This window comes from Myxine glutinosa, chromosome 7, assembly GCF_964187855.1.
Source record: "Myxine glutinosa chromosome 7, kmMyxGlut1.1, whole genome shotgun sequence".
Lineage (NCBI taxonomy): Eukaryota > Metazoa > Chordata > Myxini > Myxiniformes > Myxinidae > Myxine > Myxine glutinosa.
In genome coordinates, this window is record NC_136267.1 from 163,351,525 (window position 1) to 163,376,281 (window position 24,757).

The 24,757-nt window shown below is 45.9% G+C and overlaps 1 protein-coding gene across 1 annotated transcript in view; it reads left to right on the forward strand.

Annotated features, from left to right (window-relative positions):
- LOC137431800 (uncharacterized) overlaps positions 1 to 24,757 on the forward strand; it is a 134,737-nt gene that overhangs the window by 47,742 nt on the left and 62,238 nt on the right. The window contains exons 2-3 of the mRNA XM_068123515.2: positions 19,196 to 19,301; positions 19,531 to 19,587. Of these exons, the coding sequence (XP_067979616.2) occupies positions 19,196 to 19,301; positions 19,531 to 19,587 (163 nt within the window). The remainder of the gene's footprint in view (positions 1 to 19,195; positions 19,302 to 19,530; positions 19,588 to 24,757) is intronic.

Sequence of the window (24,757 nt, forward strand, 5' to 3'; positions counted from 1 at the left end):
CACTTCACAGCCACGAAACACTAAATTAAAAACACCTCACAGCCACAAAACACGAAATTAAAAAACACTTCACAGCCACGAAACATGAAATTTAAAACACCTCACAGCCACGAAATTAAAAACACCTCACAGCCACGAAACACGAAATTAAAAACACTTCACAGCCACGAAATTAAAAACACCTCACAGCCACAAAACGTAATTAAAAACACCTCACAGCCACGAAATTAAAAACACATCACAGCCACAAAACGTAATTAAAAACACCTCACAGCCACAAAATTAAAAACACATCACAGCCACAAAACACGTAATTAAAAACACCTCACAGCCACGAAATTAAAAAACACTTCACAGCCACGAAACACGAAATTAAAAACACCTCACAGCCACGAAATTAAAAACACCTCACAGCCACGAAACACGAAATTAAAAACACTTCACAGCCACGAAATTAAAAACACCTCACAGCCACAAAACGTAATTAAAAACACCTCACAGCCACAAAATTAAAAACACATCACAGCCACAAAACACGTAATTAAAAACACTTCACAGCCACGAAATTAAAAACACCTCACAGCCACAAAACGTAATTAAAAACACCTCACAGCCACGAAATTGAAAACACATCACAGCCACAAAACGTAATTAAAAACACCTCACAGCCACGAAATTAAAAACACCTCACAGCCACGAAACACGTAATTAAAAACACCTCGCAGCCACGAAATTAAAAACACATCACAGCCACAAAACATGTAATTAAAAACACCTCACAGCCACGAAATTAAAAACACATCACAGCCACAAAACACATAATTAAAAACACCTCACAGCCACGAAATTAAAAACACCTCACAGCCACGAAATTAAAAACACCTCACAGACACAAAACACGAAATTAAAAATAAATTCACAGCCACGAAACATGAAATTAAAAACACCTCACAGCCACGAAACACGAAATTAAAAACACCTCACAGCCACGAAACACATAATTAAAAACACCTCACAGCCACGAAACACGAAATTAAAAACACCTCACAGCCACGAAACACATGATTAAAAACACTTCACAGCCACAAAACACGAAATTAAAAAGACCTCACAGCCACAAAACACGAAATTAAAAACACTTCACAGCCACGAAATTAAAAACACATCACAGCCACAAAACACATAATTAAAAACACCTCACAGCCACGAAACACGTAATTAAAAACACCCCACAGCCACGAAACACGTAATTAAAAACACCTCACAGCCATGAAATTAAAAACACATCACAGCCACAAAACACGAAATTAAAAACACCTCACAGCCACGAAACATGTAATTAAAAACACCTCACAGCCACAAAACACGTAATTAAAAACACCTCACAGCCACGAAATTAAAAACACATCACAGCCACAAAACGTAATTAAAAACACCTCACAGCCACGAAATTAAAAACACATCGCCGCCACTAAACACGCAATTAAAAACACCTCACAGCCACAAAACACGTAATTTAAAACACCTCACAGCCATGAAATTAAAAACACATCACACCCACAAAACACGAAATTAAAAACACATCACAGCCACAAAACACGTAAGTAAAAACACCTCACAGCCACGAAACACGAAATTAAAAACACCTCACAGCCACAAAACACGAAATTAAAAACACTTCACAGCCACGAAACACTAAATTAAAAACACCTCACAGCCACAAAACACGAAATTAAAAAACACTTCACAGCCACGAAACATGAAATTTAAAACACCTCACAGCCACGAAATTAAAAACACCTCACAGCCACGAAACACGAAATTAAAACCACTTCACAGCCACGAAATTAAAAACACCTCACAGCCACAAAACGTAATTAAAAACACCTCACAGCCACGAAATTAAAAACACCTCACAGCCACAAAACGTAATTAAAAACACCTCACAGCCACGAAATTAAAAACACATCACAGCCACAAAACGTAATTAAAAACACCTCACAGCCACGAAATTAAAAACACATCACAGCCACAAAACGTAATTAAAAACACCTCACAGCCACAAAACACGTAATTAAAAACACCTCACAGCCACGAAATTAAAAAACACTTCACAGCCACGAAATACGAAATTAAAAACACCTCACAGCCACGAAATTAAAAACACCTCACAGCCACGAAACACGAAATTAAAAACACCTCACAGCCACGAAATTAAAAACACCTCACAGCCACGAAACACGAAATTAAAAACACTTCACAGCCACGAAATTAAAAACACCTCACAGCCACAAAACGTAATTAAAAACACCTCACAGCCACAAAATTAAAAACACATCACAGCCACAAAACACGTAATTAAAAACGCTTCACAGCCACGAAATTAAAAACACCTCACAGCCACAAAACGTAATTAAAAACACCTCACAGCCACGAAATTAAAAACACATCACAGCCACAAAACGTAATTAAAAACACCTCACAGCCACGAAATTAAAAACACCTCACAGCCACGAAACACGTAATTAAAAACAGCTCGCAGCCACGAAATTAAAAACACATCACAGCCACAAAACATGTAATTAAAAACACCTCACAGCCACGAAATTAAAAACACATGACAGCCACAAAACACAAAATTAAAAACACCTCACAGCCACGAAATTAAAAACACCTCACAGCCACGAAATTAAAAACACCTCACAGACACAAAACACGAAATTAAAAATAAATTCACAGCCACGAAACATGAAATTAAAAACACCTCACAGCCACGAAACACGAAATTAAAAACACCTCACAGCCACGAAACACATAATTAAAAACACCTCACAGCCACGAAACACGAAATTAAAAACACCTCACAGCCACGAAACACATGATTAAAAACACTTCACAGCCACAAAACACGAAATTAAAAAGACCTCACAGCCACAAAACACGAAATTAAAAACACTTCACAGCCACGAAATTAAAAACACATCACAGCCACAAAACATGTAATTAAAAACACCTCACAGCCACGAAACACGAAATTAAAAACACTTCACAGCCACGAAATTAAAAACACCTTACAGCCACAAAACACGTAATTAAAAACACCTCACAGCCACGAAACACGTAATTAAAAACATCTCACAGCCACAAAACACGTATTTAAAAACACCTCACAGCCACGAAATTAAAAACACTTCACAGCCACGAAATTAAAAACACATCACAGCCACAAAACACATAATTAAAAACACCTCACAGCCACGAAACACGTAATTAAAAACACCTCACAGCCACAAAACACGTATTTAAAAACACCTCACAGCCACGTAATTAAAAACACCTCACAGCCACGAAACACGTAATTAAAAACACCTCACAGCCCCAAAACACGTATTTAAAAACACCTCACAGCCACGAAATTAAAAACACTTCACAGCCACGAAATTAAAAACACATCACAGCCACAAAACACATAATTAAAAACACCTCACAGCCACAAAACACGAAATTAAAAACACTTCACAGCCACGAAACTAAAAACACTTCACAGCCACGAAACACGAAATTAAAAACACCTCAGCCACGAAACACAAAATTAAAAACACCTCACAGCCACGAAATTAAAAACACCTTACAGCCACGAAACACGAAATTAAAAACACCTCACATCCACAAAACACGAAATTAAAAACACCTCGCAGCCACAAAACACGAAATTAAAAACACCTCGCAGCCACGAAATTAAAAACACTTCACAGCCACGAAATTAAAAACACATCACAGCCACAAAACACGTAATTAAAAACACATCACAGCCACAAAACACGAAATTAAAAACACTTCACAGCCACGAAATTAAAAACACCCCACAGCCACGAAACACGAAATTAAAAACACTTCACAGCCACGAAATTAAAAACACCTCACAGCCACAAAACGTAATTAAAAACACCTCACAGCCACAAAATTAAAAACACATCACAGCCACAAAATTAAAAACACCTCACAGCCACAAAACACGTAATTAAAAACACTTCACAGCCACGAAATTAAAAACACATCACAGCCACAAAACGTAATTAAAAACACCTCACAGCCACAAAATTAAAAACACCTCACAGCCACAAAACACGTAATTAAAAACACTTCACAGCCACGAAATTAAAAACACATCACAGCCACAAAACGTAATTAAAAACACCTCACAGCCACGAAATTAAAAACACCTCACAGCCACGAAACACGTAATTAAAAACACCTCGCAGCCACGAAATTAAAAACACATCACAGCCACAAAACACGTAATTAAAAACACCTCGCAGCCACGAAATTAAAAACACATCACAGCCACGAAACACGTAATTAAAAACACCTCGCAGCCACGAAATTAAAAACACCTCACAGCCACGAAACACGTAATTAAAAACACCTCGCAGCCACGAAATTAAAAACACATCACAGCCACAAAACACGTAATTAAAAACACCTCACAGCCACGAAATTAAAAACACATCACAGCCACAAAACACATAATTAAAAACACCTCACAGCCACGAAATTAAAAACACCTCACAGCCACGAAATTAAAAACACCTCACAGCCACGAAACACGAAATTAAAAACACTTAACAGCCACAAAACGTAATTAAAAACACCTCACAGCCACAAAATTAAAAACACATCACAGCCACAAAACACGTAATTAAAAACACTTCACAGCCACGAAATTAAAAACACCTCACAGCCACAAAACGTAATTAAAAACACCTCACAGCCACGAAATTGAAAACACATCACAGCCACAAAACGTAATTAAAAACACCTCACAGCCACGAAATTAAAAACACCTCACAGCCACGAAACACGTAAATAAAAACACCTCGCAGCCACGAAATTAAAAACACATCACAGCCACAAAACACATAATTAAAAACACCTCACAGCCACGAAATTAAAAACACCTCACAGCCACGAAATTAAAAACACCTCACAGACACAAAACACGAAATTAAAAATAAATTCACAGCCACGAAACATGAAATTAAAAACACCTCACAGCCACGAAACACGAAATTAAAAACACCTCACAGCCACGAAACACATAATTAAAAACACCTCACAGCCACGAAACACGAAATTAAAAACACCTCACAGCCACGAAACACATGATTAAAAACACTTCACAGCCACAAAACACGAAATTAAAAAGACCTCACAGCCACAAAACACGAAATTAAAAACACTTCACAGCCACGAAATTAAAAACACATCACAGCCACAAAACACATAATTAAAAACACCTCACAGCCACGAAACACGTAATTAAAAACACCTCACAGCCACGAAACACGTAATTAAAAACACCTCACAGCCATGAAATTAAAAACACATCACAGCCACAAAACACGAAATTAAAAACACCTCACAGCCACGAAACATGTAATTAAAAACACCTCACAGCCACAAAACACGTAATTAAAAACACCTCACAGCCACGAAATTAAAAACACATCACAGCCACAAAACGTAATTAAAAACACCTCACAGCCACGAAATTAAAAACACATCGCAGCCACTAAACACGCAATTAAAAACACCTCACAGCCACAAAACACGTAATTTAAAACACCTCACAGCCATGAAATTAAAAACACATCACACCCACAAAACACGAAATTAAAAACACATCACAGCCACAAAACACGTAAGTAAAAACACCTCACAGCCACGAAACACGTAATTAAAAACACCTCACAGCCACAAAACACGAAATAAAAAACACTTCACAGCCACGAAACACGAAATTAAAAACACTTCACAGCCACGAAACACTAAATTAAAAACACCTCACAGCCACAAAACACGAAATTAAAAAACACTTCACAGCCACGAAACATGAAATTTAAAACACCTCACAGCCACGAAATTAAAAACACCTCACAGCCACGAAACACGAAATTAAAAACACTTCACAGCCACGAAATTAAAAACACCTCACAGCCACAAAACGTAATTAAAAACACCTCACAGCCACGAAATTAAAAACACATCACAGCCACAAAACGTAATTAAAAACACCTCACAGCCACGAAATTAAAAACACATCACAGCCACAAAACACGTAATTAAAAACACCTCACAGCCACGGAATTAAAAAACACTTCACAGCCACGAAACACGAAATTAAAAACACCTCACAGCCACGAAATTAAAAACACCTCACAGCCACGAAACACGAATTTAAAAACACCTCACAGCCACGAAATTAAAAACACCTCACAGCCACGAAACACGAAATTAAAAACACTTCACAGCCACGACATTAAAAACACCTCACAGCCACAAAACGTAATTAAAAACACCTCACAGCCACAAAATTAAAAACACATCACAGCCACAAAACAAGTAATTAAAAACACTTCACAGCCACGAAATTAAAAACACCTCACAGCCACAAAACGTAATTAAAAACACCTCACAGCCACGAAATTAAAAACACATCACAGCCACAAAACGTAATTAAAAACACCTCACAGCCACGAAATTAAAAACACCTCACAGCCACGAAACACGTAATTAAAAACACCTCGCAGCCACGAAATTAAAAACACATCACAGCCACAAAACATGTAATTAAAAACACCTCACAGCCACGAAATTAAAAACACATCACAGCCACAAAACACATAATTAAAAACACCTCACAGCCACGAAATTAAAAACACCTCACAGACACGAAATTAAAAACACCTCACAGACACAAAACACGAAATTAAAAATAAATTCACAGCCACGAAACATGAAATTAAAAACACCTCACAGCCACGAAACAAGAAATTAAAAACACCTCACAGCCACGAAACACATAATTAAAAACACCTCACAGCCACGAAACACGAAATTAAAAACACCTCACAGCCACGAAACACATGATTAAAAACACTTCACAGCCACAAAACATGAAATTAAAAAGACCTCACAGCCACAAAACACGAAATTAAAAACACTTCACAGCCACGAAATTAAAAACACCTTACAGCCACAAAACACGTAATTAAAAACACCTCACAGCCACGAAACACGTAATTAAAAACATCTCACAGCCACAAAACACGTATTTTAAAACACCTCACAGCCACGAAATTAAAAACACTTCACAGCCACGAAATTGAAAACACATCACAGCCACAAAACACATAGTTAAAAACACCTCACAGCCACGAAACACGTAATTAAAAACACCTCACAGCCACAAAACACGTATTTAAAAACACCTCACAGCCACGAAATTAAAAACACTTCACAGCCACGAAATTAAAAACACATCACAGCCACAAAACACGTCATTAAAAACACCTCACAGCCACGAAACACGTAATTAAAAACACCTCACAGCCACAAAACACGTATTTAAAAACACCTCACAGCCACGAAATTAAAAACACTTCACAGCCACGAAATTAAAAACACATCACAGCCACAAAACACATAATTAAAAACACCTCACAGCCACAAAACACGAAATTAAAAACACTTCACAGCCACGAAACACGAAATTAAAAACACTTCACAGCCACGAAACACGAAATTAAAAACACCTCACAGCCACGAAACACAAAATTAAAAACACCCACAGCCACGAAATTAAAAACACCTTACAGCCACGAAACACGAAATTAAAAACACCTCACATCCACAAAACACGAAATTAAAAACACCTCGCAGCCACAAAACACGAAATTAAAAACACCTTGCAGCCACGAAATTAAAAACACTTCACAGCCACGAAATTAAAAACACATCACAGCCACAAAACACGTAATTAAAAACACATCACAGCCACAAAACACAAAATTAAAAACACTTCACAGCCACGAAATTAAAAACACCTCACAGCCACAAAACGTAATTAAAAACACCTCACAGCCACAAAATTAAAAACACATCACAGCCACAAAATTAAAAACACCTCACAGCCACAAAACACGTAATTAAAAACACTTCACAGCCACGAAATTAAAAACACATCACAGCCACAAAACGTAATTAAAAACACCTCACAGCCACAAAATTAAAAACACATCACAGCCACAAAATTAAAAACACCTCACAGCCACAAAACACGTAATTAAAAACACTTCACAGCCACGAAATTAAAAACACATCACAGCCACAAAACGTAATTAAAAACACCTCACAGCCACGAAATTAAAAACACCTCACAGCCACGAAACACGTAATTAAAAACACCTCGCAGCCACGAAATTAAAAACACATCACAGCCACAAAACACGTAATTAAAAACACCTCACAGCCACGAAATTAAAAACACATCACAGCCACAAAACACATAATTAAAAACACCTCACAGCCACGAAATTAAAAACACCTCACAGCCACGAAATTAAAAACACCTCACAGACACAAAACACGAAATTAAAAATAAATTCACAGCCACGAAACACGAAATTAAAAACACCTCACAGCCACGAAACACGAAATTAAAAACACCTCACAGCCACGAAACACATAATTAAAAACACCTCACAGCCACGAAACACGAAATTAAAAACACCTCACAGCCACGAAACACATAATTAAAAACACATCACAGCCACGAAACACGAAATTAAAAACACCTCACAGCCACGAAACACGAAATTAAAAACACCTCACAGCCACGAAACACGAAATTAAAAACACCTCACAGCCACGAAACACGAAATTAAAAACACCTCACAGCCACGAAACACGAAATTAAAAAGACCTCACAGCCACAAAACACGAAATTAAAAACACTTCACAGCCACGAAATTAAAAACACATCACAGCCACAAAACATGTAATTAAAAACACCTCACAGCCATGAAACACGAAATTAAAAACACTTCACAGCCACGAAATTAAAAACACCTTACAGCCACAAAACACGTAATTAAAAACACCTCACAGCCACGAAACACGTAATTAAAAACATCTCAGCCACAAAACACGTATTTAAAAACACCCCACAGCCACGAAATTAAAAACACTTCACAGCCACGAAATTAAAAACACATCACAGCCACAAAACACATAATTAAAAACACCTCACAGCCACGAAACACGTAATTAAAAACACCTCACAGCCACAAAACACGTATTTAAAAACACCTCACAGCCACGAAATTAAAAACACTTCACAGCCACGAAATTAAAAACATCACAGCCACAAAACACGTAATTAAAAACACCTCACAGCCACGAAACACGTAATTAAAAACACCTCACAGCCACAAAACACGTATTTAAAAACACCTCACAGCCACGAAATTAAAAACACTTCACAGCCACGAAATTAAAAACACATCACAGCCACAAAACACATAATTAAAAACACCTCACAGCCACAAAACACGAAATTAAAAACACTTCACAGCCACGAAACACGAAATTAAAAACACTTCACAGCCACGAAACACGAAATTTAAAACACCTCACAGCCACGAAACACAAAATTAAAAACACCTCACAGCCACGAAATTAAAAACACCTTACAGCCACGAAACACGAAATTAAAAACACCTCACAGCCACAAAACACGAAATTAAAAACACCTCGCAGCCACGAAATTAAAAACACTTCACAGCCACGAAATTAAAAACACATCACAGCCACAAAACACGTAATTAAAAACACCTCACAGCCACAAAACACGAAATTAAAAACACTTCACATCCACGAAACACGAAATTAAAAACACTTCACATCCACGAAACACGAAATTAAAAACATTTCACAGCCACGAAACACGAAATTAAAAACACCTCACAGCCACAAAACACGTAATTAAAAACACATCACAGCCACAAAACACGAAATTAAAAACACTTCACAGCCACGAAACACGAAATAAAAAACACTTCACAGCCACGAAACACGAAATTAAAAACACTTCACAGCCACGAAACACGAAATTTAAAACACCTCACAGCCACGAAACACAAAATTAAAAACACCTCACAGCCACGAAATTAAAAACACCTTACAGCCACGAAACACGAAATTAAAAACACCTCACAGCCACAAAACACGAAATTAAAAACACCTCGCAGCCACGAAATTAAAAACACTTCACAGCCACGAAATTAAAAACACATCACAGCCACAAAACACGTAATTAAAAACACCTCACAGCCACAAAACACGAAATTAAAAACACTTCACATCCACGAAACACGAAATTAAAAACACTTCACATCCACGAAACACGAAATTAAAAACACTTCACAGCCACAAAACACGAAATTAAAAACACCTCACAGCCACAAAACACGTAATTAAAAACACATCACAGCCACAAAACACGAAATTAAAAACTTCACATCCACGAAACACGAAATTAAAAACACTTCACAGCCACGAAACACGAAATTAAAAACACTTCACAGCCACGAAACACGAAATTAAAACACCTCACAGCCACGAAACACGAAATTAAAAACACCTCACAGCCACGAAACACGTAATTAAAAACACCTCACAGCCACGAAACACGTAATTAAAAACACTTCAGAGCCACGAAACACGTAATTAAAAACACCTCACAGCCACGAAACACGAAATTAAAAACACCTCACAGCCACGAAACTAAAAACACCTCACAGCCACATGATTTAAAAACACCTCACCACCACGTCATTTTACACCTCACCACCACATAATTCAAAATACCTCACCACCACATGATTCAAAACCACCACCACATTATTAAAAACACCTCACAGCCACGAAACACGTAATTAAAACACCTCACAGCCACGGAACACGAAATTAAAAACACCTCACAGCCACGAAATTAAAAACACCTCACAGCCACAAAACACGAAATTAAAAACACCTCACAGCCACAAAACACGTAATTAAAAACACCTCACAGCCACAAAACACGAAATTAAAAACACCTCACAGCCACGAAACACGTAATTAAAAACACCTCACAGCCACAAAACACGACATTAAAAACACCTCACAGCCACAAAACACGAAATTAAAAACACCTCACAGCCACGAAACACGTAATTAAAAACACCTCACAGCCACAAAACACGACATTAAAAACACCTCACAGCCACGAAACACGTAATTAAAAACACCTCACAGCCACAAAACACGACATTAAAAACACCTCACAGCCACAAAACACGAAATTAAAAACACCTCACAGCCACGAAACACGTAATTAAAAACACCTCACAGCCACAAAACACGACATTAAAAACACCTCACAGCCACAAAACACGACATTAAAAACACCTCACAGCCATGAAACACGAAATTAAAAACACCTCACAGCCACGAAACACGTAATTAAAAACACCTCACAGCCACAAAACACGACATTAAAAACACCTCACAGCCACAAAACACGAAATTAAAAACACCTCACAGCCACAAAACACGAAATTAAAAACACCTCACAGCCACAAAACACGACATTAAAAACACCTCACAGCCACAAAACACGAAATTAAAAACACCTCACAGCCACGAAACACGTAATTAAAAACACCGCACAGCCACAAAACACGACATTAAAAACACCTCACAGCCACAAAACACGAAATTAAAAACACCTCACAGCCACAAAACACGACATTAAAAACACCTCACAGCCACAAAACACGACATTAAAAACACTTCACAACCACGGAAATAAAAGTTTCAGGGAGTAGTTCAGTGACAACAAGACACTGCCCAGATATGTTGTGGCGGACACAAAAGCCCACTGGCGTGGTGACATCATTCCACGCACCAAGTGGGCGGTGGCCACGCCCGAGGGGTAGGCGTGGCCTCATGATATACACCGGGCGACCAGCCCGGAGCAGTTCAGTGTTACAGTGTAGTCTTACAATAAAGACGTTTATATGTTACCGCTTGTCCGCTTCCTCCTTGCTCACAAGCAGCGCGCGTAACGCCGCGCTTTACTGGTGACCCTCGACGTTGGATCTGCCGGTGCGATCCTTCCACACGCGACGCCATCGCCATGGCCGACTTCGTCAAACTTCCGGAATTTTGGGAGGCTCAGGCCGAAGTCTGGTTCGTCCAGGCCGAAGCCCAATTTCAGCTTCGGCACCTCACCGGCGATGACACGCGCTATTGCCACGTCATCGCCTCCCTCGGGCCCGGCACGGCCGCTCGAGTTGTGTCCGTCCTTCGCCACCCACCGAAAGGCCACAAGTACGAGGCACTCAAGCGGCTACTCCTAGCCACGTTCAGCCTCACGGACGACGCACGGGCCGACCGCCTCCTGGATCTCCCCGAGCTCGGTGAGACGCGCCCGTCGGTCCGAATGGACCATATGCTGTCACTGTTGGGCGACGAAGCCCCCGGTTCGCTATTCCGGGCGCTTTTCCGTCGCCAACTTCCAGCGCAGGTTCGCCTCGCGTTGGCCGGGACCGAGCTAACGGAACCCCGAGCATTGGCGGCCGAGGCGGACAAGTACTTCGCCGCTTCGGACACGCGGGCGAGCGTCGGCGTGGCCGTCACGGCCTTCGACGCTGATGTTCAGCAGCATGTTCCACAGCATCAGCTTCTACAGCACGCTGATGTTCAGCAGCACGCTGATGTTCAGCAGCACGCTGATGTTCAGCAGCACGCTGATGTTCAGCAGCACGCTGATGTTCAGCAGCACGCTGATGTTCAGCAGCATGCTGATACGCACCTCGTGAACGCCGCCACGCCGCGCCCACCGCCGCGGAGAAAACCGCCACCGCGGGGAAACCCGTCGACTCCACCGGCCTGGCGGAGCCAGCCGCGCTCCTCCAGCTCCACCACCTGGTGCTGGTGCCACGCCAAGTTCGGCCACGAAGCTCGGCGGTGTCATCCGCCGTGCTCCTTCAACGGGTCGGGAAACGCCCGGGCCGGCGCTCAATAGTGGCGATGAGCGCCGGCCGTTCGAGCAGCCTGCTGTTCATAACGGACACCTTCTCCGGGCGCCGTTACCTGTGCGACACGGGAGCGCAGGTGAGTGTCATTCCCGCCAGCACGTCAGACAAGCACGCCGCGGGTGGGGGCCCCGCGCTGCTTGCCGCGAACGGGACGCCCATCCGTACGTACGGAAAACGCTGCCTCTCTCTGCGGTTTGGAGGGCAGGTTTTCCGATGGACGTTCGTCACCGCCGACGTGCCCATGGCACTGCTTGGCGCGGACTTCCTGTGCGCTAATGGGCTCCTGGTCGACGTCAAGCGCAGACGGCTTGTCCAGGCCGAGACGTTCAGCTCGCTCGCTTGTGCATTGCCCAGCTCAACGAGCGGCTTGCCAAGCGGCTTGCCGAACGATTCGGTTCCGGCCACGTTGGTCTGTACGCTTCCGGCAATGGACGCATTCACCCGCCTCCTCGCCGGCTTCCCGGCCCTCACGCGGCCCACCTTCTCGGCAGGCGCCGTCAAGCACGGGGTGGCCCATCACATCCCCACCGTCGGGCCACCGGTCTACGCCCGGGCACGCCGCCTCGAGCCGACGAAGCTGGCGGTGGCAAAAGCAGGGTTCGCTACCCTGGAGCGACTCGGCATCGTTCGGCGCTCAGAGAGCGCTTGGGCGTCGCCGCTGCACATCGTGCCGAAGCCCGGCGGGGGATGGCGACCGTGCGGGGACTATCGCCGTCTCAATGACGCCACGACTCCCGACCGCTACCCCGTCCCCCACATTCAGGACTTTTCCGCCCGTTTGGCGGGCAGGTCCTTCTTCTCGAAGGTGGACCTCATACGCGGCTACCATCAGGTCCCCGTCAGGCCGGAGGACGTCCCGAAGACGGCGGTCATCACGCCATTCGGACTCTTCGAGTTCCTGCGCATGCCCTTCGGTCTGAAGAATGCGGCTCAGGCGTTCCAGCGACTGATGGACAGCGTCCTGCGCGACTTGGATTTTGTCTACATCTACCTGGACGATATCCTCATCGCCAGCGCGTCCTGCGAAGAGCACCTACGCCACCTCCGCACGCTCTTCGAACGCCTGGGCCAGCATGGCCTGATTGTGAACCCCGCAAAGTGCCGGTTCGGCGCCGCCACAATCGATTTTCTGGGGCACCGTGTCACCAGGCACGGAGCCGTCCCCCTGCCGGCCAAGGTGGAGGCGGTGAAGGGGTTTCCGCGCCCCCGCACGATCAGAGGGCTGCAGGAGTTCCTGGGCATGGTGAACTTTTACCATCGGTTCCTGCCCCGTATCGCCCAGCTCCTGCGCCCCCTGCACGAAGCTCTCCGAGGTAAGCCGGTCAAAGGCGACGTTACCTGGACCGAGCAGATGGACACGGCGTTCACGGGCGCGAAGCTCGCCTTGGCTAACGCCACCATGCTCGCGCACCCGGTGCCTGATGCACCGATCGCCCTCACCACCGATGCCTCGGACTACGCGGTGGGCGCGGTGCACGAGCAATGGGTGCGTGGAGCTTGGCAACCGCTGGCGTTCTTTAGCCAGCAGCTTCGCCCGCCCGAACGCCGTTACAGTACCTTCGACCGCGAGTTGCTCGGACTTCACTTGGCGGTCAGGCACTTCCGCCATCTGCTCGAGGGCCGGGCGTTCACTGCCTTCGTCGACCACAAGCCGCTGATCTTCGCGATGGGCAAGGTCACCGAGCTGTGGTCGGCCCGGCAGCAGCGTCACCTCTCGGCCGTGTCCGAGTACACGACGGACATCCAGCACGTCGCGGGGAAGGACAACCCGGTGGCGGATTGCCTTTCCCGGGCCGTCGCCCACGCAGTCCACCTCGGCATCGACTATGCCCGGATGGCAGCGGACCAGGCCGCTGACCCCGACGTCCAGGCCTTGCGGACCGCCGTCACGGGCCTCCGCGTCACCGAGGTGCCGTTCGACGGCGCGGGCGCGGCCCTCTTGTGCGACGTCTCCCTCGGGCGTCCTCGCCCCATTGTGCCCGCGGGCTGGCAGCGCCAGGTGTTTGACGCCATCCACGGCCTGTCCCACCCGGGCGCGAGGGCCTCCCAAAGGCTGATCGCCGACAAGTTCGTCTGGCATGGCCTCCGGAAGGCCGTCCGCGGCTGGGCCAGGACGTGCCTCGCGTGCCAGCGCGCCAAGGTGCACCGGCACACCCAGGCCCCGTTGGCCCCGTTCACGGTGCCGGAACGCCGGTTTGACCACGTCCACGTGGACCTGGTGGGACCTCTGCCCCCCTCGCGGGGTTTCACCTACGTCCTCACCATGGTGGACCGCACCACCCGGTGGCCGGAGGCCGTGCGCTTGGCGTCGACAATGGCGGCCGATGTCGCGCAGGCTTTCATCGCCACCTGGGTCGCCCGGTTCGGCGCCCCCTCAGACATCTCATCCGACCGCGGCCCCCAGTTCACCTCGGAGCTCTGGGGGGCGGTTGCGCAGGGGCTCGGGGTCCGGCTGCACCGAACCACGGCCTACCACCCCCAGGCTAACGGCCTGTGTGAGCGATTTCACCGCTCATTGAAGGCCGCGCTCCGGGCCACCCTCCGCGACGGCGGCTGGGTCGACAGGCTCCCCTGGGTCCTGCTGGGCCTCCGGACGGCGCCCAAGGAGGACCTGCGCGCATCCGCGGCGGAGTTGGTCTTCGGGCAACCGCTGCGGGTGCCGGGCGAGTTCCTCCCCGACTCCACGGCACCATGGTCCGCGGCACAGCAGCGCTCTGCTCTGCAAGAGACCGCCCAGAGGTTCGCCCCGGTGCCAACGGCATGCCACGGGCACCCACCGACGCACGTCGCCCCGGAGCTTCGCACGGCGGAGTACGTCTTCGTCCGCCACGATGCCCATCGGACACCACTGCGGCCCCCATACGACGGGCCTTTCCGCGTGCTGGAGACCGGGGCGAAGCACTTCACCCTGGACATCGGCGGTACTCCTGACCGCGTTTCGGTAGACCGCCTCAAGCCGGCCCACCTCGATGTGGACCATCCACCGCCAGTGGCCCGACCCCCACGTCGGGGCCGCCCTCCTGCGGGCGGACCCCCAGCCCCGCCGCCACCCGGTCCTGCGGGCAGCCAGGGGCATCCCACCTGGCATCCCTGCACCCCGGACGCCGCCGATCGCCAGGGGGCGCTTCGGCCGGGTCATTCGTCTGCCCCGCAAACTGGCCCTCCAGGTGCGCGGGAATTCTGGGGGGGCGCGTGTGGCGGACACAAAAGCCCACTGGCGTGGTGACATCATTCCACGCACCAAGTGGGCGGTGGCCACGCCCGAGGGGTAGGCGTGGCCTCATGATATACACCGGGCGACCAGCCCGGAGCAGTTCAGTGTTACAGTGTAGTCTTACAATAAAGACGTTTATATGTTACCGCTTGTCCGCTTCCTCCTTGCTCACAAGCAGCGCGCGTAACGCCGCGCTTTAATGTAGATATATCGATAAATAAACCTGAAAATCGCAGAAACAGAATTATTTATTTGGTCTGGGAGGCCCATGCGCCGTTTCTTCTTCTTCAGCCGCTCACAACCCTGGGGGAATGTGCGATCTTTTTATAAAAAGTTCGAATTTTGCCAAAGAAATTTTATTCCTTTGTTAATATACCTGAGCCATTGACAAATCTGGAATTATAATTTTATTTGAGGTTCAAATTAACCCGGGACATTGTGTCAAACGATCTCTGAAGTCTGCACATGTGATAAATAAATGAATCGTCCAAAGGCGCAGACTCTTCTTCTTCATGCAAAAACAACTTTCAGATTCCAGGCCGTACATCCAATCATCTTCAAATTTTGCATACTTGTTACTCTTCATGACTTCTACTACAGTAAGAAGTTTCATGTCGATCAATGAAGTGGTTCAAGGGATATAAATGTTTTTATTATTTGCGTTTAATTAACGATATCTGCCAAACCACGTGACCTTTCGCAAATTCCAAAAGGGCATTTTATTAGACTGATACGCTGAACAGATCCGTGAAGTTTGCACTCGATTGGATCACAAATGAGGGAGGAGCTAGGTTTTAAATGTTTGTGCTTAAAAACGTCATAACTCTGAAACCATGTGATACATGATGTCATAGCCATGGGTATGCGATTCTGCCTGCAAAGTTTGGCCTCGATCTGTTCAGGCGTTTTGGAGAAAATTGGATTTTAGTGTTTTTCACTCAAAACAATATGGCAGCCGAACCACGTGACCTATGACGTCATAATTACCATTAAAATATTCTGCAGACCGAGTCCCTCCTATGGTAAGAAATTGCTCTCAATTGGTCCAATCATTGCAGAGAAAATGGTTTTTAAAGGAAAACAGAAAAATAAATTCCCAAAAAATTCCCAAAAAAACTTCCTGGATCCGGAATAATTTCCTGAGCTTCACCAAAAACTAATCAATTCTTCCTCATCCCAAGTACAATCATCCCACCAACTTTCATCCAAATCCGTTCAGAACTTTTCCAGATATCTTGTTCACACACGAACAAGTGAAGTTCCACTCAACCAAGTGGACCATGTCTTTCAATCCTGACAAATCTCACACTCTTGCGATGTCTCTCCGAAAAGATCGACTGGACAACCCTCCCATCTACTTTCTCAACAATCCTCTCCAAGAAGTTCTGTCGCTCAAGCTTTTGGGTCTCTCTATCTGCCATGATCTTTCTTGGGAAAACCACATTTCCAAGCTGGCCTCCAAAGCCAGTCGCCGACTGGGCATCCTCCGTCGTGCAAAGTCCTTCCTAGGCACACCTGAGCTCCTCACCACATACAAGGCTTTCATCTGCAGCTCAATGGAATACTGTTCCCCCCCTATGGGCTGGTGCTCCTGCCTCACACCTGGCTCGGCTTCACGCTGTTGATTCCAAAGCTTTCAGAATCATTGGAATCTCCCGCAATGAAGCTATCTCTGAGGGCCTTTCCCTCACTCACCGCAGGCAGGTAGGTGGTCTTTCTGTCTTCTACCGACTCCTCTCCGGCCTTGCTCCCCCAGCTCTCTCTGTGCTCTGTCCCCCAAATATTCCTACAGGTCGCACAAGATCTGCCAACAACCCTCTGATGGTTAAACTGCCGAAATCTCGACTCTCTGCTCACCTTCCCTCTTTCATTCCCCTTTTCTCCCGCCTCTGGAACAAACTCCCACACTCCCTTCAATCCCACTCCTCCCTCCAGGTCTTTAAAACAGCTGGTCACTACCATCTCTTATCTTCCCCCATCCAAAACCTTGATCTTTTCTACCCCCACTAATTCACCCCAGATCCACCTTGTTTGAAATTCCAACTTCTTTCCTGGAAGTCCTGGCATTGTCCATATGTTTTATACCTCTCCCACCCCCCCCCCCCCTTCCCATGCCTCCCCCCAAAGCCCTCTCCCTCCCACAGATCTCTTGATGTCTCCATGTCTCTCGGTCCCTGCTCTCAAATGTTGTGTTTGTGTCCTTCCCCCTCTCTCCCCATCTTGTCTACCGCTCCCGATGTTATTTGTTTTATGTGTCTGTTTGTCTTTCTGTGTGATTAATGTTCGCTCTTTCACGAGCCTCGATCTTGTATACAAAAAAAAAAAAAAAAAAACCACACACACACACACGGACACGAGCGAATGCATTACTCCCTAGCGGGAGTAATAACCTATTTTAGTGATTTCGCAAGTATCGTGCTATGCACGCCATATTTCTTCTTTGTCTGTCTGTCTGTCTCCCCGTGAGCACGATATCTCAAAAAGGTACGGACGGATTTGGACGAAACTTGGTTGACAGTTGCGACAAGGACAAAATGATATAGATATTGGTGCAGATCGGAATCCGGCCGATCAGTGGGATACAAAACGTAAACTGTTCAGTCTGGCGGAGGTGTGCGCTCCACCGAATGTCGTTTTATTTAGCTGGCCATGAAAGCAGGTACAAATACTGCAGGTAACCAATACGGTCCCCTTGTGTTTTATATCTCCCCCCCCCCCCTCCCCTTCCCACGCCTCCTGCCCCCAAGCCCTCTCCCTCCCACACTTCTCCCTGCTCTCAAATGTTGTGGTTGTGTGCTTCCCCTTCTCTCCCCATCTTGTCTTCCGCTCCCTCTTTTTGTATATTTTGTTTGTCTGGTTGATTTGTTTGTGAAATAAATGTTAGCTCTTTCACGAGCCTCGATTCAGTATACAAAAAAAAAATAAAAAAAATAAAAAATAAAAATATGTGGGATATTTCTTTGGATTTCAAACCTGAGAGTAGTTAGGAAAGTAATTTTCAACTTGTATAGAAATTTAAGACTAACTGATGCATGTTATCATATTTATCAAGCAGAAAATGATGGAAAGCAAGAGAAAGTCGAGGTGGAGAGATTTTCATGCTCTTCTCCTTTTCTGGACATGTTATCAAGTGACGTTTACAGAATCCGCAGATCACAGAGGTAAAGGAACATTCTGTATGATGTTTGTCTCATTTTATGATGTCATTTTTATGACAACAATATTAATATTAAACAGCTCGCAAACAATGTGGCATTGCAAAGCAAGTTTAATGAACCTCTGAGGTCATGTAGGTTTGTTGAATCTTCAGTTTGATATGTGACTGTGACGGGCAGCCGGGCCTGAAACATGGCAACTTTGACCCAAAAACTCTTGTCTTTTCTTTTCCAGAGCCGACAGATATGGAGATTGAACATAAATGTGGCTTTTCTCTACGCCGAATAAGTGGTGAGTTTGTACATTGAGTATTTGTATGAGAAACGTGCATGTTGATTGCTGCTGCTACAACTACACAATAATCATAATATTCTTCTTCTTTAGAATGGAGCACGAGGCTGAGCACCGTTGTCTGAGCTACTGATGCAATGCCTCGGCCCCTGTAGATTATGGCAGGAATTTGTAATTTGTTTATGGTGCCGGAGATAGCTCGCCTAGTCTTCGCGAAGGACACCATGGGATTTTTAATGTCCACCAAGTATTGCCGGGAGATAGGACGCCCAGTTTAACGTCCATCCGAGGGACAGGACACACAATCATGAAACACCCGCCTGTGAAACACCAGGATGATAGTTTCGAGCTGGGTCGGGATTCGAACCCAGGTAAGACAGTGATTGGCGAATGTCGATGGGGGCAGGCAGATTGACGAGGTTTCTTCCCCCCTCTCCTCTCATACCTTGCTCCCGTCTCTCTCCTCTCCCCATCTCTTTAATTTCCTGCCTCTCACCTCCTCTCCCCCATTCTGTCCTCCCTCCCTACCCCCTCTCCCCATTCTCCTCTCTCCCCATCTCTTATATATATATATATATATACAGACTTGGCATTTAATATGGATTTTTTTTTTCTTGACTTGGGTTTCCTTTCTGAATTCAGAATATCAATCTGGTGAGTTTCTTTTATGCTTCGGTGATTTCTTTGTTAAAAGAACCATGTCACTGATTGTCTGTCGCAGCAAGAAGTCAATAACAAGATTATATCACAGGTGGCGTGACAAAATGTACGGACAGGTACATTTGATGATTGGCTTCACAATCGGGTATATAAGGGTTGTTGTGTTCTGTATTAGTGGAAAACAACTGCTGCACATCTACAAAATTTATTGCCGCTTCCTCTGGAGATGGTCCGTCAACTCGACAATGCTGTTTGTCATGGAGTGGTGGCTTTACGAAATTCCGGCATGAAACAGTGTGCTATTGCTTGGCAGTATGGCATCACTCAAGGTCAGGTGTCAAAGATCCCGAAACGAAATGCTCGGAGGGGTGTCTCTCCTCCAATATCGAGGCCAGGACGTCCTCGCAGAACCACAAGGAGGGATGATCGCCAGCTGCACCGGTTAGTCCGCAATGGCTGTACCAATTCAGCCAATCGGCTTAGGGCTGAGTGGCAGCAACTGACAAATGTGCCTGTATCCAGCAGGCTAGTCAACCAACGACTGGTTCAAGCAGGCTATCGTGCCAGGCGTCCCCTGAGAAAGCCACGCCTGACAAGACAACACCACCAGCGCCGATTGCAGTGGGACAGAGAGCACCGTCAATGGCAGCCAGGACACTGGAATCACGTGATCTTCAATGACGAGTCTAGATTTCTGGTCTATCGTCAAGATGGCCGCGTCCGAGTGCGCAGACAAGTGCATGAAGCCCACAACGAAGATTGTATAGTGCCAAGAGTCCAAGCTGTTGGTGGTGGGGTGACCGTTTGGGCTGCTTTTCATGCAGGGGGCAAAACTGACCTGGTTGTTCTGAATGGAAACCTGAACCAGTTCAAGTACAGGGCCATTCTGGAAGAAACATTGTTTCCATTTGCTCGTGTAGCCTTTCGAGGAAACCTTGTCTTCCAAGATGACAATGCATGGCCTCATCATGCTCGCATGATCCAACACTTTCTTGCTGACCGTGGTGTAGAGCATATGAAGTGGCCTGCCATGTCCCCGGATATGAATCCGATAGAGAACTTGTGGGCAGAATTAACGCGTCAATTCGACAACTTGGACCAGCAGCCTACTTCTGTGCGTGAATTGCAGCAGGCTATTGTCACTGCATGGCAAGCGATTCCTGTCCAAACCTTGGCAAATCTCGTGAACAGCATGCCTCAATGTGTACGTGCTCTCCTGAATGCTCGTGGGGGTTACACGACGTACTGAACTGTAATTTTACTGTCCGTAATCCCAGTTGTAATTTAACTTTTGTTTTTGTTAAAAACAAATTTTTGGCTAATGTGCAAAATAAAGAAATACTTCTGGAAAACGCACAGAAGTTTAACACAGTACTGTCCGTGAATTGAGTTCAATATCAGTTTACATCACTTTCAAGGATCAATTTATTTGCTTCGAAATGTCAAATGTGGTTTTTGTTTCTTTTAAAGGTCACATTAACAAAATCTCGAATAATTTCAACATAATTCCAATGAACTTTTGGTTCTACGTCAACTTGAAAAGTAAGTTCACCCCCACAAAAAAAATATTCCATATTAAATGCCAAGTCTGTATGTATGTGTGTGTGTATATATATATATATATGTGTGTGTGTGTGTGTGTATGTGTGTGTGTGTGTGTGTGTGTGTGTGTGTGTGTGTGTATGTGTGTGTGTGTGTGTGTGTGTGTGTGTGTGTGTGTGTGTGTGTGTGTGTGTGTGTGTATGTATGTATGTATGTATGTATGTATGTATGTATGTATGTATGTATGTATGTATGTATGTATGTATGTATGTATGTATGTATGGCCTGGTGTTGGGCTAGCGGCTAGGGTGCCGGCTTAGGATCCTAGGATCCTGGGTTCGAATCCTGGTCCATCGCTGAATTAACGCCAGGGGGGTTGACTCAGCCTGTCATTCCTTCTGAGGTCGGCTAATTGAGTACCAGCTCACTGGTAATTCCCTGTTTGTCGTTAAAGGCGGCAAAAAGGGTTGGCGGCAAAAAGGGTTGGCGGCAAAAAGGGTTGGCGTCAGGAAGGGCATCCGGCCGTAAAACATTGCTTCAAAAAGGGGGCCGAAAAACAACAAACAACCACAGTTCCCGAAAAAGGCCAACCCCTGCTTTGCAGGGAAAAATGGCCTCTAAAGGTGGTTATATTTTTTTATATATACACAGTATATATATTGCTACGGTTTTGAGATTGGCACATTTTGATCATTAAAGGTTAAAGGGTTGCCCCCCATAGTTAGTCCACGAGCAACACGTGCAACTGTAGTATTAGTTATGTCATAGAATGTGTAAGTATAGGCCATTTCCCCTAGTAATATCTGCGTTGTGTAAAGACATGAGTTTAGGTCCCCTTTCATTTTTGCGTCCACCCTCCAGTTCCACCTCCATGGGCATAAATTGATCCCGCGCCCCATTTGGCTGCCCACAGCATTTGTTACGCTTTGGCTGCCCGCAGCATTTGCTGCCCTTTGCTCGCTCACTAATCGAGTAACACGAGGTAGGCCTAAGAATGAGGTGCGCGGGGTCAGGGTGGGGGCGGCATCAAGGCGGAGCGTCAGAGGCGATGACGGTAAGGGCCACCAGCCAACCAGGACTCTAGCGGCATGGCGTGACAGGTCGTGGTGAGGTGCGTCTGGTAAGTGCGAGAAGGTTCGCAGGGCGTGCCTATAAAATTCACTGCACAAAGCCCTTGAACAGGACTCGTTGGGAAAGGGCGTGATAAGAGGACTGAAGCAAAGGACTGCAGAGCTTTCGCGAAGAAGAGGACTCACAAGGGGAGAGTGCACGTACAAGGACTGTGAAGAACTTGATTCGCATCGCTCGCTTTGGAGGCATTGCACTATATCTCAAGTATAATGTACGCGCCAGGGGAAAGGCAGCCAGACGCGCCGGTGGCGAATATCGCCTACTCAGCCACGCGAGTAAACGCGGCAATAGCTGCCAGTGATCACCGCTAACCGCCGAAGTCCGCTCCCTACAAAATCGCCCCATATTAACCCTTGTGTGCCAAACGACACGCGGAGAGCTCCGGCCCCTCTACTTACCATCTGCACGTGACGAGCCGGAGACCGGAGGGAGCTGCACGAGAGCCATCCCTGGACGGGGTGAACATCATCCTGCAGCTGCAAGCCCCGTGTGAGTGTGTCTGTGTGTGAGACGGGCCCGTTTGTCCTGGGTAGTAAGTTAAGACTGTTTTAAGGCTGCACTGTGTCCTCTTTTCTGGAGTCATTGTAAATAGTGTCAATAAATCTTGTTATTCCTTTCTTCCCAATTTGATCGCCTGTGTGATTTCTCCATTGGCTATGCGTGGTACGAGTAAGATCGCTAGAACCGGGGTCACCATATAAACGGCACGGATCGCGTGTATGCACCGCTTGGCGTCTCAACACGCGTGATTCGTGCGGGGCTTATTTCCTCGTTCCAGGGCAGCGCGAGTAATTATGTAATAGCGATTCTAGTCCTAACACCCTATGTCGCGCTGTCCGGGAAGGACGTCATAGGTCCCGGGTCCTGTCGGCCAGTCAAAGACAAGGGGACGAATCCCCCCCCTTGGTAAGGTGAGAAGGCTGGCGGCGAGATCCACAACATTTGGTGTCAGGAGTCTGGAATGGGACCCGGAGTGCGCTTAACGCACTCGAAAATTACGAGTGACCGAAATTTAGTTTTGTAACATCCAAATTAAAATCGTGCCATGGCTAGCCAAAGTGGTCGGATGCCGGTGGGGGTAAATGATGAGGAAGAGGGAGAAGAAGTGATAACCCAGGACCCCTGGGAAGAATTGGAAGAAATGGAAGAGGCAATTGATGAGGGTGCGATAGCAGAGGTAGCAGGGGAGGAAAATGGCGGCGCCTCGCACATGGCGATGAGGGCCGCGCCCGCTATGCAAGTGGGGGTTATAGACATGCAAGCCTTCATGGCGCAATTCATGGCAGAAATGAAATAAATGATGGGCGCCCAAAAGAATGACATAAATAAATTAAATGGGAAAATGGACATCCAAGAGGAAAAGATGGATGCTCAAAGTAGTCAAATGAAGGAAATGGGGGACAAATCCACCCGGGAAATAAATAAATTGGAAAACAAATTGGACACCCAAAGTGACAAATCCACCCGGGAATTGGAGAAGGCGAAAAATGAATTGGGAAGCAAAATGGGTGGCCAATTGAAAGAAATGGGTGGCCAATTGTAGGAAATGGGGGACAAATCTACCCGGGAAATAAAAGGGTTGGAAAACAAGATGGGGGATGAATTGGAAGAGGTAAAAAACGGGCTGTAAAGCAGAATGGACACCCGAGGGAAGTTAATAAGAAAGATGGGGGAGGACATAAGGCGCAGGTCGAGCGGGAAAGTCGCATTGGTACGCGACGAGGTAACGCGGTGTGAGGAACGCGTAGAAAGCGAGCCTGAGCGAGGCGCAATTAAGTTGACCGGGGTAGAAATCGCGACTCGGGGTGTGGAAAAGCCGACGGCCGCCGATTAGAAG